At 39.6% G+C, this 16,254-nt stretch overlaps 1 protein-coding gene and 1 long non-coding RNA gene across 6 annotated transcripts in view; one reads left to right on the top strand and one right to left on the bottom strand.

The window, feature by feature from the left end:
• Positions 1-16,254, bottom strand: part of UGGT1 (UDP-glucose glycoprotein glucosyltransferase 1) — a 48,989-nt gene that overhangs the window by 13,977 nt on the left and 18,758 nt on the right. For 3 of the 4 annotated variants that reach the window (XM_037406540.1, XM_037406537.1, XM_037406539.1), the window contains exons 16-30: positions 15,438-15,523; positions 14,848-14,983; positions 13,465-13,596; positions 11,536-11,700; positions 11,199-11,319; positions 10,339-10,437; positions 8,970-8,993; positions 8,338-8,432; positions 7,483-7,689; positions 6,714-6,845; positions 5,611-5,741; positions 3,183-3,278; positions 2,757-2,859; positions 2,206-2,285; positions 1,560-1,749 (exon numbers count right to left, since the gene is read on the bottom strand). In XM_037406540.1, the coding sequence (XP_037262437.1) occupies positions 1,560-1,749; positions 2,206-2,285; positions 2,757-2,859; positions 3,183-3,278; positions 5,611-5,741; positions 6,714-6,845; positions 7,483-7,689; positions 8,338-8,432; positions 8,970-8,993; positions 10,339-10,437; positions 11,199-11,319; positions 11,536-11,700; positions 13,465-13,596; positions 14,848-14,983; positions 15,438-15,523 (1,797 nt within the window). The remainder of the gene's footprint in view (positions 1-1,559; positions 1,750-2,205; positions 2,286-2,756; positions 2,860-3,182; positions 3,279-5,610; positions 5,742-6,713; positions 6,846-7,482; positions 7,690-8,337; positions 8,433-8,969; positions 8,994-10,338; positions 10,438-11,198; positions 11,320-11,535; positions 11,701-13,464; positions 13,597-14,847; positions 14,984-15,437; positions 15,524-16,254) is intronic. The other variant, XM_037406541.1, reaches the window with a different exon arrangement.
• The window catches only part of LOC119156586, a 43,150-nt gene that overhangs the window by 26,134 nt on the left and 762 nt on the right, over positions 1-16,254 (top strand). The window contains exon 3 of one of the 2 annotated variants that reach the window (XR_005107215.1): positions 6,676-6,776. The exons of the other annotated variant lie outside the window; for it this stretch is intronic. This is a non-coding gene — a long non-coding RNA (uncharacterized LOC119156586). Of the gene's footprint in view, positions 1-6,675; positions 6,777-16,254 lie in introns of those variants that run through there. 2 annotated transcript variants of the gene reach the window in all.

Below are 16,254 nucleotides of genomic sequence, written 5' to 3'. Positions count from 1 at the left end.
CCCAACGGTATCAGAGAGATGCAAAAGTAAGAGGAGGCTACTAACACAATGTTCAGGGAGAAAAGACACATCTGTAATGATTACAAGGCCGTACAGACGGTTGCTTTTCAAGAGGCCTGTTGGTAAAGGGTCTCACACTGCTGCCACACGTGCAGCGGGCAGGTTTCTGTACTGCAGGAGTCACCACGCAGCTGGGGCTGCTGTGACCCGGCCCAGGGCTGGCTGGTTTTGGAGCCTGAACTTCCCTCTTGCCTCTAGAGGCAGTTGCTCCAGGTCAGGATTGAGGCATATCGGTGGGGAAGCTTGTCCTGGCCCCCCTGTGCCATACTCATTCTGCAGAGAGGGAACTTCAGCCTCCAGAGCTGTCACTCTGGCATCCTTTGCATATGCTGGATTATACATATAAAAATCCTGGGTTTAATATTTCTCTGCAGTTCTTCAAGGCCAACTAAATAAGGGCTTGTTTCAAGGGAAAAGATTATTTGACCACCTCATTTAACAGTTACTATTTGATGTTGCACCCTGAAGTCCAAAATTTTCTACTTTGCATCACAGGTGGATTTTTCTAACTTTAATCTATGTGTTTTTAGTGCCCATCATAACACGGTGTGTAGTGCACTTTGTAACCACTAGCCCACTTTTCTAGATCTCCTGAAAACTACGGAAGTTAACAGCAAAAGGTTAATAATTAGCACAGAATTATCCAGTTCATTAAAGATTAATGAGAATTAACTTGTAAACACAGATACTCTTCTTTTGTTTTTAATGTCCTCCTCCTGCTAAACTCTAGCCCCTTGGATTTTTATTTCGTCCTTATTTTATCCCTGTGTATGTGGGGCAGCACTGCCCAGATCGGTATTGCAACAGTCTAATTTCAAGGCGTGTTCTAGCAGCAGTCAGCTCCTAAACCTGCCACAGCTGAGTGCATTTCTGCTGCACCAGTTTGACTGTTCTATTGGTACTGCGTTTCCTTTTGTGGGCCACAGGACTGTTTGCCAGTAACAAAAGCTGTGAAAATGAACAGGCAGCTAAAAACCAGCTTGGTTGCTTCTGAGAGCAAGTGAAAGTACGTAGAATTTACTTACTGGAACCGGATTCAGACCTTACTTAAAAATTTCTAAAAAGAGGTTTTTAAAAAATGGTAATCTTATTTTTTGTCGTGCCATTTGCTGTCGTGGCAACCTGAAACAAATTTTTCAACTAATAGAAAGTTATTTAATGACCAACAGTTTCTTTGTTTGTAGCTCATGACAGTGAAACGTTATATATACACACTCAGAGCATCTGTAGGATCCACTTCAAGTAAACCTACAGTATTTTTCAATCTCCGGTTCAGGCATCCATGAGTAGGTGAGAACAGCAGCCTTAACTGAGCTCAGGTTTACCTGTGTCTCTCCTAGAAAATGTTTAGGGGTCTGCAAACGTAACAGTTGGTAATGTCCACAGTTCTGTGTTTATTAACATTTTAAAATTATGCATTTCTTTGCAATTACAAAAATAAGCCCTGGAAAAACAACACCATTTCAATGCAGTAATAAGAACACGTTGATTTCTGTTACCTCCTCCAAGTAAATATTGTCGAGGTCATACGGGGTTCTGACAGATTCCACCATCCAGCTCTCCGGAGTGTTTAGGTTCAAAGTGAACAGCGGAGACTGGGGCATATCCAAAAACTTGGCTATTGGTCCTGCAGCAAAGTTATTATCTGCTGCAAAAGAAATCTCCGGCTCCAAAACATAGCGATAAAAGCTGAAATTTCAGAAAGAACAATCTTAGAACGTATTTCTGCCAGACTTTGCAAATATTTCACTCTCATTGAACTTGCTGATGGCATCAGCTTTCCTAGATCTGCAGTGTCTCCACAGGTTTGACCAAAGCGACACAGGTTGTGTTGACTTTAGAACAGGTCAGAATTTTCATCCCGAAGGAGCAAACAGAATGTGCAAAACCTGGCTATTAAGATTAGTAAGTTATTTAACTTTTTTATATAAATAAATAAAAGAGCCTAACTTGTAAACCAGCAGAATTACCTCATGCAACCCACAAATTTTCAGATTCCCTGTGGGAAATCATGCTATTACATAAAGGAGCTCAAAGCAGTTATTGAGGCTTCCTATAGGATATTTGACCACATTTCTGTTTGCACATTCCAACAGGTTTTTCTTTCTCTCTCTCTCTTTTTAACCCTGGTGTGGTATTGCTTACCTTTTCAGTGGCATGTCAGAAAGTTTGGACTGGCAGTTCATAAACACTCTGAGGTTCATATTTATCAATTGGTTCAAAACCTAATGTAACGAGCAAAAGACATCCCTTAAAACAGGAACTAGAAAACTGACCGCTGTTTTTATAGACAGGACCTCAAGGAGGCACGTTAGCTGCTCATTCTCAATCCTCCCTTCTCATTATTTGCTTTACCACACCCACTTTTTAATTGGTGGTTTTAAGAACAGTTACCTGCTGCCTCACATTGCAGACATTCTTTTTGAGATGCAGAGACTCAAGAAGAGAGTCACTGCAAACTAAACTGTTAAAATGGTGAAACTAAAAGCTATGTAGACAATACCCAAGCATGATCCTGTTAGTGTGTAATACACTGTAATTAGTTTTTCCACTAATAAATGTATTGTGCAACTCGTACACACTATGAGGCAGCCGTTGGTCACCACCCAATCAAGGAGGAAGACAAACATTCCAAAATTACGGAACTGAGACTTTTTGAAACTGCCATAAAATGCGTGACAACATTGCATACACACCAGAAGTAATGGAGCAAGCCTTTGAGCATCTCTGGTCACAGGATCAACAATGGCCACAACATCAAAGTATGTCTCCCCCTCTTTTGGTCTCAGTTTAACTGCACTAAACAGAAGAAAAAACAATTTTAAAGTATCAAAAATATGGATAATCTTACAAAAAAACCACTGTCCATCTCATTCTGAAGTCAAATTACTTCCTAAACGCTATGCACCTTCTGAATCTAGATAGTGAAAAAATATAGATATATACATATACATGTATAGAGACTGACAGAATCTGGAATCTGGCTGTGCCCTGAAAACTGTTGGGGACTTTCCTATTGCTACTTGGATTTTTATTTTTTAAGTTAAAAGCAACGTACAACAATAGGAACAGTAAAAGACAAGGAAAAGCTTATTGCTCAGCAAATGCCAGCAATTCTATACCTGTATCGTTCTTCAAAAAAATGATATTCAATCCTTGCCTCTCCTTTTGGTTGAGCAGAAAGAAGAGCATCCACTTTCATTACCAGGTCGCTTGCACTGAACAAAACAAAACATGTTTACAGGTACTCAGAAAATGCTCGCACTTATCACATTTCTGCTAGTTAGCAGCAAAAGAGAAGACAGTGAATTCAGATACACAAACTTAACACCTCTACTACCTTTCTACACAAGCTTTGAAGAATTAAACATATTTAAGGGCTATCCACCATTAATTTTAACAGGTTGCTGCCTTATTACTGAGAATACCAAAGGGTTTAACTCTGTGACAAATACAGAACGGCTGGTCAGCCATGCGATAGGTAGTACGTTCCTGAACTTCACCAACCTCTTAGACCTGTAAGCCATTCAGACCAAACCCCTGTTTCACAGCAGTCTTCCCATTTTACACACGACTCTAAGAGCTAGGAAGCAATCCTGTATGTGGAGAAACTTCTGAGAGAGAGAGGGGTCCTGTCATTAAAAGATAATTACTTCTGACTTCTTCCTTTTTATTATTCCCATACATTTTCAGTCTCGTATTTTAAGAATATATTTAATCTTGAAAATGTAAAACCCCTTGAAAGTTCAGTGAAAATTGATTTGTACCTCATAGCTTTGCCAAGTACCGTAACTTAAAGGTCTTTCAGCTTTTCCTGAATTAAGTAAGTCTCATAGATTTACAGCGACAGCTGTTTAAATTGTTCATGCCAAAACCACAAGCCTGGTGAAGTCTGCCAAGTTCTACAGTGTTTTCCAATGCAGATAATTTCAAAAGTTTTTCCAAAACTTTGGCAGCATTCAGACCAAAAAAACACTGCTCTGTCCAAAACTAGCCTGTTTTCAAACTATGCCATCTTCCTCCACCCTATCACCTTTATTTCTCTTCTAATTCCCAACACAGCAATGGATGCAGCAGTGTTTGGAATGCTGTTAAAACCTGTCCCACTAGGATTCAGAATCACACACGATTACTGCACAGATGACCTCAAGCTAAACTTACATGACTAGCCTTTTAACAGTCAAACAGCATCATGGAAAAATGTAATGCTAAATACAGAAGAAACTATCTTTAGCTATGAGATCCAACACGCAAATGCACACCTGTGGACCTCAGTTCTTTTGAGCCTGAAGATTTTCTTTTGGTTAGCTCCCCCCAAGCTTTTTGCAGTAATTATCTAGAACTGTGACTTTGCTTTTCTTATCTCTACCTCTTTTCCTATTGTTCCTCTTCAAAAAGTTAAAAGCAGTGCCCGTGATCATGTAGTATTGACAGCGAAACATATCACTAAAATAATTTATATTGATAGTTCAGTGCTGATTGGCCTGAACTGCAAACAGATTCAGAAGGCATACTCCCACAGCCTCTCAATTTCTTCCCTTCCTTCTGCTTTTAAATCAATACTGTAGTAATCCTACACATGAGTTATGAAACCCTGACATATTGGAGGCAAGTGGTTTAAAACAGCGTGTCAGGTAAGATTTAGCTGGGGGAAAAACCCGTAAGAAGTCTGAAGGCCTTAGAATTAATGAAAAGTTAGGCTTCTCTTACTGGAGCAGAAAGCATTTTCAAGAGCAAGTGTAGTAACGTGCAGCAGTCTGTACTTTGTAACGTCCCACAAAAGCAAACCACTCTTCTCTGCATAGAGACATCACCTCCATTAGTAAAGTTGCCACAACCAGTCACCTAAACCTTGAACGGAACTTCATCTAGCTGAACACAGCAATAAGCCAGTCCCTGCAGAATACATCACCACCCTCAGTCTTTATTTTTTTCAGCCCACCTGTATCCCTCCCCACCCCAATCTAAGGAACCACTTTCTGGAATTCCTCAGATAATGTGGCAGGCTGCTGCCACCCACGCTGCTGTGAGTAAACTGGCAACATTTACTGTTCGATGTTCACCTGAACCACTCTACAGTAAACCCTACAGACTCTGGCACTTTGCCAGTTTCTTGCTGCTTGTCGGTGAGGCTTCAGCCAGTAATTCCTCCAACTTTGGTCACAAGGCACCAGACCAGCCACAGCAGGTTGCTACTAGATAATGAACCAAGAACGAGGAACTCTGAGCACGGTACCCTCGCAGGGGTTGCCAGTACTCTCAGAACTGCCTCCTGAATCTGGCGGATACAGTTACAGCTCCATACCTCCAGGAGACTGTGAACTGTAACAAAGGTCAGTCACTAAAGCACTTGAAACCCAACAAAGATAATGTACATCCTTTTCTTTTCTCACTTCTCCCTCTGAACAGCTGAGCCCTAACCATATGAACACATGCATGTTTGTTTACAGCACGTTTCCAGAGTATACTTGATAAAGCTTTCTCCAAACTGCAGAAAGTCACTTTATCAGAGTACCACCACTTTTTTGTAACCTCTTCATGTGTACTTACAGATCTTCTTCAAATCCCAGCTGCTGAATCTGAGATTTGATTTTCTGTCCTGATGTCTTTAGTATGATATTCTCAAGGAGATGAAAATCATCCTGATTGAACATCTCACCATCCTCTAATGGGCCAATAATCTATAAAAAAAGCAGGATCTGCATTACTAGGTTAAAGCTACACCGAAACAAAATTCAAAGACATATTAAATAAATACTGCACCCCAGTCTCAGTGGGTATTAACTGTTTAGGCTGATATTAATGTCTGGCAGCGGAGTTTAACAGCTAACTAACTATTTAGAGCCAAAAGTCCCAGGCTAAAGGCATAAAGTGCATCCTATAAAGCGCATCCTTAAAATTTTCACAGAGTGCTTGGTTTTCAGAAGTCAGGAACACTAAATTATACATGCAATGCTACGTCTTGAAGGGGCAATAGAATACCAGGCCAATTCCAGTAGTCCAGTATGACTCCAGCACAGGTCACTCCTCTAGCCTTCAAAAGCCTGAAGACTACCTAGACAATTCATGTTATTTTGCTAAGAGAGTGAAATAAATACCACAACTCATCACTTGAAATTTTTAACCCATTGAAGTATACAGTAACCACTGGAACTTGGGGGGGGGGCGTTCCTAACTAGGAAGCAGATGGCAAAAGAAAACTTAACGCTGTACTGAGCTGAGTTTCATTATTTGCGGTGAAATACCATTGTAACATCACGTGCCTAATCTAAGTGGCTACTGTGAAAAAAGCTGGTGGAAGAGACCAGGGCACCTTGGTCAGGGCCAGCACATTTTGCCCAATAAACTGAAGCAGCACAATCTTTCAGTTTTATCATCCCTTTCCACCCCTGGACTCAATTCACTGCCAACATGAAAGCAACTTGTGTTACTGAGAGAGAGATGTGAAGATGTACAAAACACAAACAAGTAGCTGCACGCAGTACAAAGGAAGGGTCATGAATGTCTGAATAAATCAAACTGGAAGCGGTCCTAAAAGTGTGTTGAGACCTAAAGGCAGCTGAGGCTCTGCGTCTGATCCCTAGACTCCGCACAAGGTCTGCTTCTTTCCCACAGGTGGAATATCTCCTTCAGTGTCTGCTGATTGATCTCACCCTTCCATTGCTGATCACAGCCCTCTGCCCCTTCTTCAGCTTTAGAACGTCTCTGCAATATATCGCATGGGACAGAATAAAATCCACGTTGGGAGATTCAAAGGCTTCTTTGAAAATACTGATGTCCATACCCTGAAAGAAAAGAATACTTGACATTGAAATGGGAAGAAAACTACACCTCTGCACACTTTTTAAATGCAGCTTTTTTGTTTCCATTCGAGAACATCTTTCTGGCTTGCTAAAATTTATCCCCAGGCCCCTTTTCTTTGTGGCCTTCAACCTAGTTCTTGCCTGTCACCTTCAAACATTAGCAATAATTACTAGGGCTGTGGCCCTTCATATCAGAAGTTGGGATACTTAAACCAGTTATTCCATTCTTCTGTTCTTAAGTGATTCTTGCCTAACTTTTTTAAACCTACTTTGAGAAATGTAATTTTTTTCTCAGCTTTTTAGAAAGATTATCGTTCTCCCCTAATCCCCCAAGAAACAACAGACTCGGATTCCTAAATCTGCATTCCTCTTGATTTTTCGAAGTTATGTAGCTTTGATGTGTATGATTTACTTTATTTTTAGATGTACAGTTACATTTACTAAGTTTATCTTGGGAGAAAAACAACCCACCCCCCTCAACCAACAAGCAATAGCAAAACCAGGAGCGTTACTCTCCATTGTTACTGCCTCTTTTGCATATGAACACATCACACTAAAAAATTCATCAGAAGAACAAGTGAAGTATCCTACCTGTGTAAATGCCAACAAACATGCTTACCCCAACAGCAAATTCTAAGATGTCAGCTCCTGCCTTCAGTGCCTTTGCAATTTCTTCTTTGGCCATTTTGGTGATGAAGTTCTTGGCATTATTTGATGTTTGTGTCTGCAGAGCTGCCCATATGGCTTTAGCAACAAGTGTATTCTGGCTATTTGGATCTTCACTGGGATTATTAATCATGCTAATTCGAACATTATTGCTGGATTTCTGTGTTTAACAAAACATGCGTTAAGAGAGTTTTAGAAATTAATTGAGAAGCGTAAGTCTATTGTAATAAACACTACAGCAAAAGCTTTTTATTTCTTAACCAGAAAACCAGATTACAAATCAGGTAAATAACAGCGCAAGGTTAAATGGATGAATGAACTAATTTAACATCAAGTATTTAGTTTATGTATAGGCAGCACTGTGACAGGAATCTTCTAGATAATACTGTGCTACAGAAGAGATATAGGACTATGGCCACAACTCAGAGGTCTGGCAAAACAGTGCTTTAGGAGTAAGCTATCTGTTTTTTACAATTCAGTTGTCTTCCCAGAACAAACGAGATGAACATGAGCATTGCTCTCTGCTCTGTGACCAAACCAAAACACAGACATCTTCAATTTAAAACCATGGGCTTAAAAGCATCTCTTTTCTTCATTGTATTAGCGAAGTGCCAAGAGGGGTTCTGTCCTAGTACAAGGTCAGTGACGTTCCAGCCCCTACAAATAAGGTGAGGCTGGAAATCAGAGACTCTGCAGGAACCAATCTCCCCAGGTCACGCAGCAGGAAGCAGCACAAACTGTGTTTTTCAAGCCTCTACCTACTGCTTTATTAGCACTGCTAACCCGTTCAAATGAAAACATTACCTACCTGATGTTTAATTGCATCGTACAACAATTGCCTCCCTGAAGGCTTATCAAAATCACCAACAATCCAAAAAGTAACAGGTCTAACAAAGGAATCATCTGCAATTAAAAAAAAACGGGTGGAAGAAATTTGAGGGTGAAGGGAAGGAAAGCTTCAGGTTTTCCCTCATTTGGGGGAAAAATACAATACACATGCAAAGATTTCAAAAGAAGCAAAATCAGAAGAAAGCTATGGATGAACCTAAGCTATGAAGTCTGGCAAGACAAGAATAATAGTATTGGTATTAGATTTAGTTTTATTTACCTTATTCGTATAACCCGCGTGACAGCATGCATCACTGTTTCTAAGATATTTTTTTATTATTATTTTTGTTTGCTTGCTAACTTTTCAATTTAGAAATTATAAAGGACTCTGTAAATAACTTGCAGATTCCAACTAGGGTACAGACATACCACTTCTTCATACCAAAGCTGTTAGTACACAAAATCAGTTTTGCATAGAGAAAAAAAAAAGTGCTGAAGCAAACATGCATTTAAACAGATTGCTTCATTTCCTGCTGGTTCTAAAGCCAACATTATAAAGGAACCAGAAAATTCCCAGAACAACAACAAATGAAATGTTAAAGCATGAGTTACCATAGATCTCCTTGGAAGACATTCCTGGTCAAAAAGCAGAAAGGAAAGGGGGGAAAGGAGAGAGACATTAATGATCTGATAGTAATCCCAATGTGTATCAAGAAGCTGCAGCACTGTACTGGGCGTAACTGTATCACTACAGTTCAAGTCCAACAAGCACCAAGTTTGTCCTGCTTTTATTAGGATAAGCTTTGAGGTTTTTCTTCCCCTCAAACAGATTGATGCTTTGGTATATTACATATTACCAGTTTCATACCATACTGTGAAGGCACCACACTGAAGACCGTTTGCAAAAACTGCAATGCCATTATGACTTGCACATGAAGTTCCTTTAAAAATTAGTACGACAGTGCTATTTCAGTACTGTTGCTGAGCCAGCAACAGGTACAACTATTATTATTTTAGAAAATAAATGTGCTACAGCGTTACTGTAATAAGATATTTAATAACTGGTATCTGAAGTGACAGAAGAGGCGGTGACCCAAAACTGTCAAGCCATGGGATTGCAAATAATGCACACTTTCAAATGAGGTGTAGGTTTAGTTAACACTCTGCAAAAGGGAAACCAAGAAACTCGTTCAGATCTAAGTGACTGAACAGGAACCAAGGGCAAATATAAGACATAAGAAGGAGCAATGGGAACGTTTAAGGCAGAGCATGCAGTGGCAGTGGGTGGAGATAGTACTGGGGAAACTTGTGCGAGTCCAGTAAAGATGACAGACAGGAACAAGAGGAATTGGTTCAAATAACAGCATCTTATTTATGATACCTAACTGAAATGGATATAGGAAGGGCCTGATTAAGCTCTGTATTATGTCTGTGCCTGTGTTTCTTACATGAGAAGTACAGCTGAGTTTTAACACTCAGGAGACTTTGTGTGTAACTGTAATAAAATGACACTATGATTGAAAAAGCAGTACATGCACCGGAGCAATAAAAACAGCACAGACCACGTTAGGTGGTGTGTTATATGATGGGCAATAACAGTTTTCTTCTGAATCCATGCAACTTTTACTGATTTTGAATTATGGGAGAGCAAACTAGAACCCCTTTTGTATTGTTCTAGTCAGTGTCCGTGCAGGATCAGGGCTTACACTGCTGCATTTCTGGTGATCACTTGTAATATCGCAAGAGCGGGTTGGGTGGCACTTCATTATTCATTGAAGGCTGGGCTGGGTTTAAAGGCAGGAGCATTCTTGTTCCATGTAGATGTCATATAAAAAAAAATATGTATCTTCCCATTTAACACTTGGATTTTGCCATAACTCACAGGCCTGACCAAGGCTCAGTGAGTAGGTTCAGTACTGTATGTATGCTTGGAAACACACATAAGATTAGATTTGGGTTCGTAATCCACTGCAGATGTTACCTTTCTTTGTTAAGTAGGTCATGCTGTTTGCGACAGCAGCTGTCTTATCTTTGGAATCCAATGTGGTAAATCGAGCAAAGTCATCCACGTAAAAGTTATCTGAGGAAGAGAGAAAGTATTAGATGCCAAAGCAGCTATTCCATGTAAAATGAAAGAAAAATCACTACTATTACAGAACATTAAGAACATAATCCCATTTTGTTCCTCATGATACTGCTTTTTATGTCTCACTTCCACTGTTAATATATAAACTGAGGAATAAGTTTTTGTTGTCTCATAAGTTACACGAATAACTACATTGCATATTTGATATGCAGAAGTCAGTGGAAAGAACTGTTCAAGGCTCACTTGAAGTTAACTTATGTAAATAATATGCATTTAAAAATCCACCATGTTACTATTTTTCAAGCAACTCAAAAAAGGTAGCGTGCAAGTTTTTGCAATAGCATCATCCTGCAGAGTCACTGCATTGGGTGTCAATACATTTAGCCATTAAGAGTTCTGCTAAATCTTAAATGGTTCCAGGGACAACTGTCAATCTCTGCTCAAAAGTTGGTTAGAAATAAAATCAAGCTGTTACTTTATACATTATGTGACTGTTCTTGGCTTTTGCTACCACTGTTAATTTCTCAACTTCATGAATCATATTCCCCTAAAGGTTTGTATAAAAATCAAAAGAGATTCCCATTTTGAAAAATCTCTAGACAGTAATGTTGCTGTTGTACATAACATCTTCCCCAGCACTGGGGCCAGATCATCACGTGGGTGCTCTTAGTACTGCTACTAGAGTTTTCCATTGGGACAGCAAAAGTCTTTGACTCTCAAACTTCAGTTTTAGTGCAGTTAAAAGCATCCCTTACTCATTCCTGTCAGATCTAGGTACTCTCTGTCAGACATTAAGATTCTTGAGTTAATTCTTGGTACAACATTAGGCTGGTTCATGATATACTCAACCACATCTTGGTCATTAGATAATTCACCCTGAAGGACAGAAGAAAGAAGCAATATTCGTTATTTCACACGTGTATTTGTCATAGGTAACTTAAAAAAAAAAAAAAAAAAAGCAAAAAACAAACCCCAACCAAAACCCAAAAGACCAACAACCACCATCAAAAAAAACCAAACCCCAAACCAAGAAATTATGCAAGTTAAGTTGTCTCCTTTCTCTCTGAAGTCACAGCTGAACTCAGCACCTACCAGGTACACGGCTCGCTGGAAGATGCTTGTGGTTTCCAGGATTTTGTGCATTGTCACAGTTTCTAGGTCATCAGGATCCAGCTGATCTTTTTGAAAAGGCATTCCATTGAACAGCACAACAGGGAGAGGACCTACGCCCGTCTGCTCATAGTAACCTCTCGCTGCCTAAATACATGGAAAGTAGATTTACCACATCAGCCCACTATCACAAGGGTTCATAACATTTCAATGCAATATCCACATGTCTTCTGAACACACCCAGATCTCCTTCCAGCTTTTATCTGATACAGAGAATACTAACTTTACACAGCACGTAAGACTTCGTCTTACATGCGCAAGACATCCTTGTCCTTCAGAGTTTCAAAGCAAAAAAAGTTAACTTCGTAATACAGAAGTGCAAAATATTCATTAAGTTCATGCAGTAAATAAATTCATTCCAGTGAGCGCTTTCTGATTAATAGCAAAAAAATGCACAACAGGAAGCCTGACTTTGCATATGGAAGCAAACGCAATGCAAGCGGTGATAGCTGTAATGTAAACCAGGGTAGAGGTTTTTTCTTTTTATTTTTTAAGAACGTGTTTCTTAAACTTGTGAAAAAACATGTACTTGTTGAGCAGGGGGTTACTCCATCTAAACAAATTTCCCCATTTCATGTAACCACTGCAAAATGCACCATCACTGACACTGGATTACAGGCAGAAGTTGATCAGATCCTGCTGTTCAGAGGTTCTTAATTGACAGCTTTCAAGACCTTTTAAGGACACAATTATCACAAAGCTTGATCACATCAAGGATTGCTCAGTGTTGTTTCAGTTTGTGTCCTTTTTCTGGAGCTACACTCTTTCTAAAGGCTTCCTTATCTGCAGGCTTTGCAATGCTTTAAGATGCAGTTGTGCTGAAAGGTGTCAGATGCACCAGCTGCAGCACCTCGAAACAGCCTCTCCAGTATTCAAAAGCACACGCAGAGCGCTTTCCTGCAGAAATGCATTGCAAAGCCTGCAGATGAGGAATAAATACCAGACAGACATTTTTGTATGCATGTGTGTGCTCCTTTTGTTTTGTTTGGGTTTGATGCGGCATCTAGTATGTAAACTGTAAAAGCCCTCTCCTGTCATACAAAAACATCTGTCTATTATGGATTTTGATTTCCTCAAAATGCTTTTCCCTTCACTTTCCTACGTTGGGACATGGAAAGTGTGTGTGCATGTGAGCGTACTTCTGTAACCCTGACCACATCCCTTATGTTTACAGATGTAGGCAGGATCATCTGTGTTACAGAGATATTACAGAGAGTATTTTCATTTTTATATTCTTCAACAAAAATAGAAACATCCCCCTGTAGAACCTCAAATAAAATCTGCTTCATTTCACACAGAAGTGATCCAATAGAGTTTTGCTCTCCCAATCTTCTGCATACAGAAAAGTATCAACCCTAAAAATAACTTTAAGAAATTATTTGAGGAAGATCATTGCATGCATTGCTATAGGAAAGGTGTTCTGCATTCATCATCATTACTTTATCTCACACATTATTAAAATACCAATAAAGAAGACCCACATGAATCCCTCCCTGACATTTAGCCCCTTGGTTTTCTTATGAACCAATTCCATCACCTTGATTTTTTTCCAAGCAATTTTTGGTATGCAGACTTCAGTTAAGTATGACTTACAAGCCATGAAAAGTTATCTTGCTTCAGCTACTACACATACAGATTTTTGAAAATATATGTTACAATGTATTGTATTATAGAAAGCTTTGTGCTGAACATAAATACTTATTAAAAGTATTACTAAAAGGCACCCAATGTGGTAAGAAAAGCAGCTGCCTGGTTAGTGAGAGAACTGGATCAAGAAACTGTACAGAACTATGTTTTCAAAACTGTGTTGAAGCAAAAATGTGAAAAAAGCTCTATTTCATGAATTCTTACCTTTCTGTTCTGGTCATAGGCAGAATCAATTCCCAGGATGCTGTTGACTTCCACATAAGGATACTGTTTCTCAAGAACACTAACCACATGCTCCACTTTCAGCTGGTCTCCTGTTTTCACTTTGTTATATATCTGAATCAGGGGATACAAATACAAGTTTACAACTGCAACAGTAAAGCTTCTGTCCTTACCAAAAGCAAGGTCACCTGTTACCTGTATTCCCATAGTTCTAATAAGGCATTAACAGCCAGACTGCAAAACATATATTCATATTTATTATACTGCAATAACAGCTCCTAGGCCCTTGTAGCTCTTATAATTATCTTGCTTTACCTCACAGTCGTTCCAGTGAGATTGGAAGGAGGTAAACTGTAGAGGAATGAAGCTGGGTTAATTAGCATAGATAATATACAGCTGTGGGCTGGCTTCAGGGGCGGTGGGTTGGCTGATGTAGACAAGGTGCAGCTGCGGCTGGTTCTGGTAAGTGGTTGAGAGGCAATGAAGAGAGAGCAGGCGAGGAAGAGAAGGTGAAAGAGGAAGAAGCAGAGGGAGGACACACACCCTGGATGAGGCGAGACAAGGAGAAGGCAGCAGAGGGACTGGCTTGAAGAGTATGTTGGTATGAGATGGTAAAAGACCTTGTTGCAGCTGGCTAGTTTGGAGAGTGCTGCAACAGTAAATATCATGTATTTCTTCAAATAATAACTTGCATCTTTAATTAGAAAAGGTATTTGAGGGGAAAAAGCAGTGCTTAGGTGGGAAAAAGGCTCAAGCAAAGCATATCCAAAGAGCTACCCTTCCCTTCAGAACTCAAGACATGCTTATAAACAGTACAACAGGCCTCACATGTAAAGTAGGTAACTGTTTCCCCTCTTGAAGGCACGAGATTTTACTTCAACTTACAAATACATACCCAAAAAAATGAGAATAAAAGTCATTGTCTTCATGTATTCAGCAGTTTAATGTTACAGTATGCCGCAGCTTGCTGATTTGTGCAACAATGTCAAACCACAAGTGAAAATGGATTTACTAGCACCTATATTATCCTTTGATGTGACAAAAGTATGCAGCAGGCACTGTTCAAAACAAATTATAATATTGAAGGGATACAGCAGTTTGGAACTCATTGGCAGAATAAACAAAGAAGCAGGATCAGAAAAGCTTGGGGAAGTGTCCCATTTAAATCTGGTCTCACTTGTTAAAGTGAGGTCAGAAGCACTTTACAAACAAATGTGTACTGTGCTGTACTAGTATTCAGCAATACTCTGAATACTAACAGTCAAAGAAAAGCTTCTTCCATTATCTACATATTAGCACATGAACATAATCTTACATACATGTAAAATATTAAAACACGAATTTCCCTTTCAAATGTATACTTACAGACATGACAGTCTGGAAAGCATAATTATTGTCCATTTCTTGTGCCACATAATTGTATGCCCTAAGGAGGGCAACACCAGGATCCTGAAGTCCATCAACATCCTCAGAGTCATTAACCACGAAGACTAGTCCTATCCTGCAATCAAAAAAACTCCCCAGATCATGAATCTATTATACTAATAATCAACTCTTCATACAGCTGTCAGCTACGATCTTCATCTTAGACAAAGGCTTTTTCTGGAACAGGCTGAGAAGATTTTGAGCAAAGCAGCCAGAAATCAAGCTTGGGACACACAATCGCTTAACAGTGAAGCTGATCACAATCTTGCTTTTCATCTCTCTCCCATCCATAGTACTGGATTTTAAATTTCTTTTGGATGGTTAGAGATACTGAGCTTTGTTCTGCTAGTAACAAAAATGATATTCAAAACATTTTAAATAAGAAACAGTATTTGGTACATGCCCTTCCCAACCACCAATACAAGATATGTAACGTTTCTACAGTGTCCTAGCAATGAGGATTTCACAATTGCAGAAGTTACAAAAATCAAACTGATGTGAAAAAATTCCTATTAAAACATCGGAATTACCTCAGTGGGATGTGATTACTGAAGAACATCTCTGCCACATTCAGTAACTCTGCGGTGGTCTCATGAATAGGATCTACTATCAGCACCTGCATACACATTGCACATTCAATTGCAAGTGAAAAGTTTCTATTCCCTTAAGAAGTCAAGATATGGGGGCTTGATTAGAGAGAGCTTAATTCACATCTCAGTGCAGAATTATCACCGGTCCTATTTTATACACTGCCAGGGAGATGAGGCCCACTAAATAAGTTTCTTGTCCTTAAGTCCATTATTTAAAATACCCAGTCTAAACCGCTCCTTTAACCAGAGAGACCAGACTCCTTACATACTTAATGTATCTCAGTATACCCTAGCATCTAGGCTTCTGCCTCTGCATGTACACATAGCGACATTAAGATGGATGTGGGAGACAGGCATTTGTCAGAACCGAGGAACACAGCATCGCGCTGCTCCGCCCCTGGAGAGCCAATGCTGTCGAGACATTCTCAAAGCAAGCCCAGACCCAGACAGCACTGGGCCATTGCAAATGAATTTAGGCCCCTTTCTTCATGTTAAATGTTGCCTTTTCATTGAATAATTTCAATGTTAAAAGTCCTGAACTCTATGGAACAAGGTAACAAATTAATGCTCCCACAGCTTCAGGTGGTTTGAGTCCCTGTCTGCCACTACTCAGAGGAGTCCTTTTTTCTATAGGGCCACTCTGCCACATGGCAAGAGTTACAGCACAGAATTTACAAACTCCTTATTACATCTAACTAAGTAGTTTACCCAGATGATACCCAGGATTAAGCTGAGGGCTCTTGATCATCTTTTGAAG

The sequence above is a fragment of the Falco rusticolus genome, chromosome 13 (genome assembly GCF_015220075.1).
Source record: "Falco rusticolus isolate bFalRus1 chromosome 13, bFalRus1.pri, whole genome shotgun sequence".
NCBI classification, from domain to species: Eukaryota; Metazoa; Chordata; class Aves; order Falconiformes; family Falconidae; genus Falco; species Falco rusticolus.
This window is presented reverse-complemented; position numbering and strand designations above follow the sequence as displayed.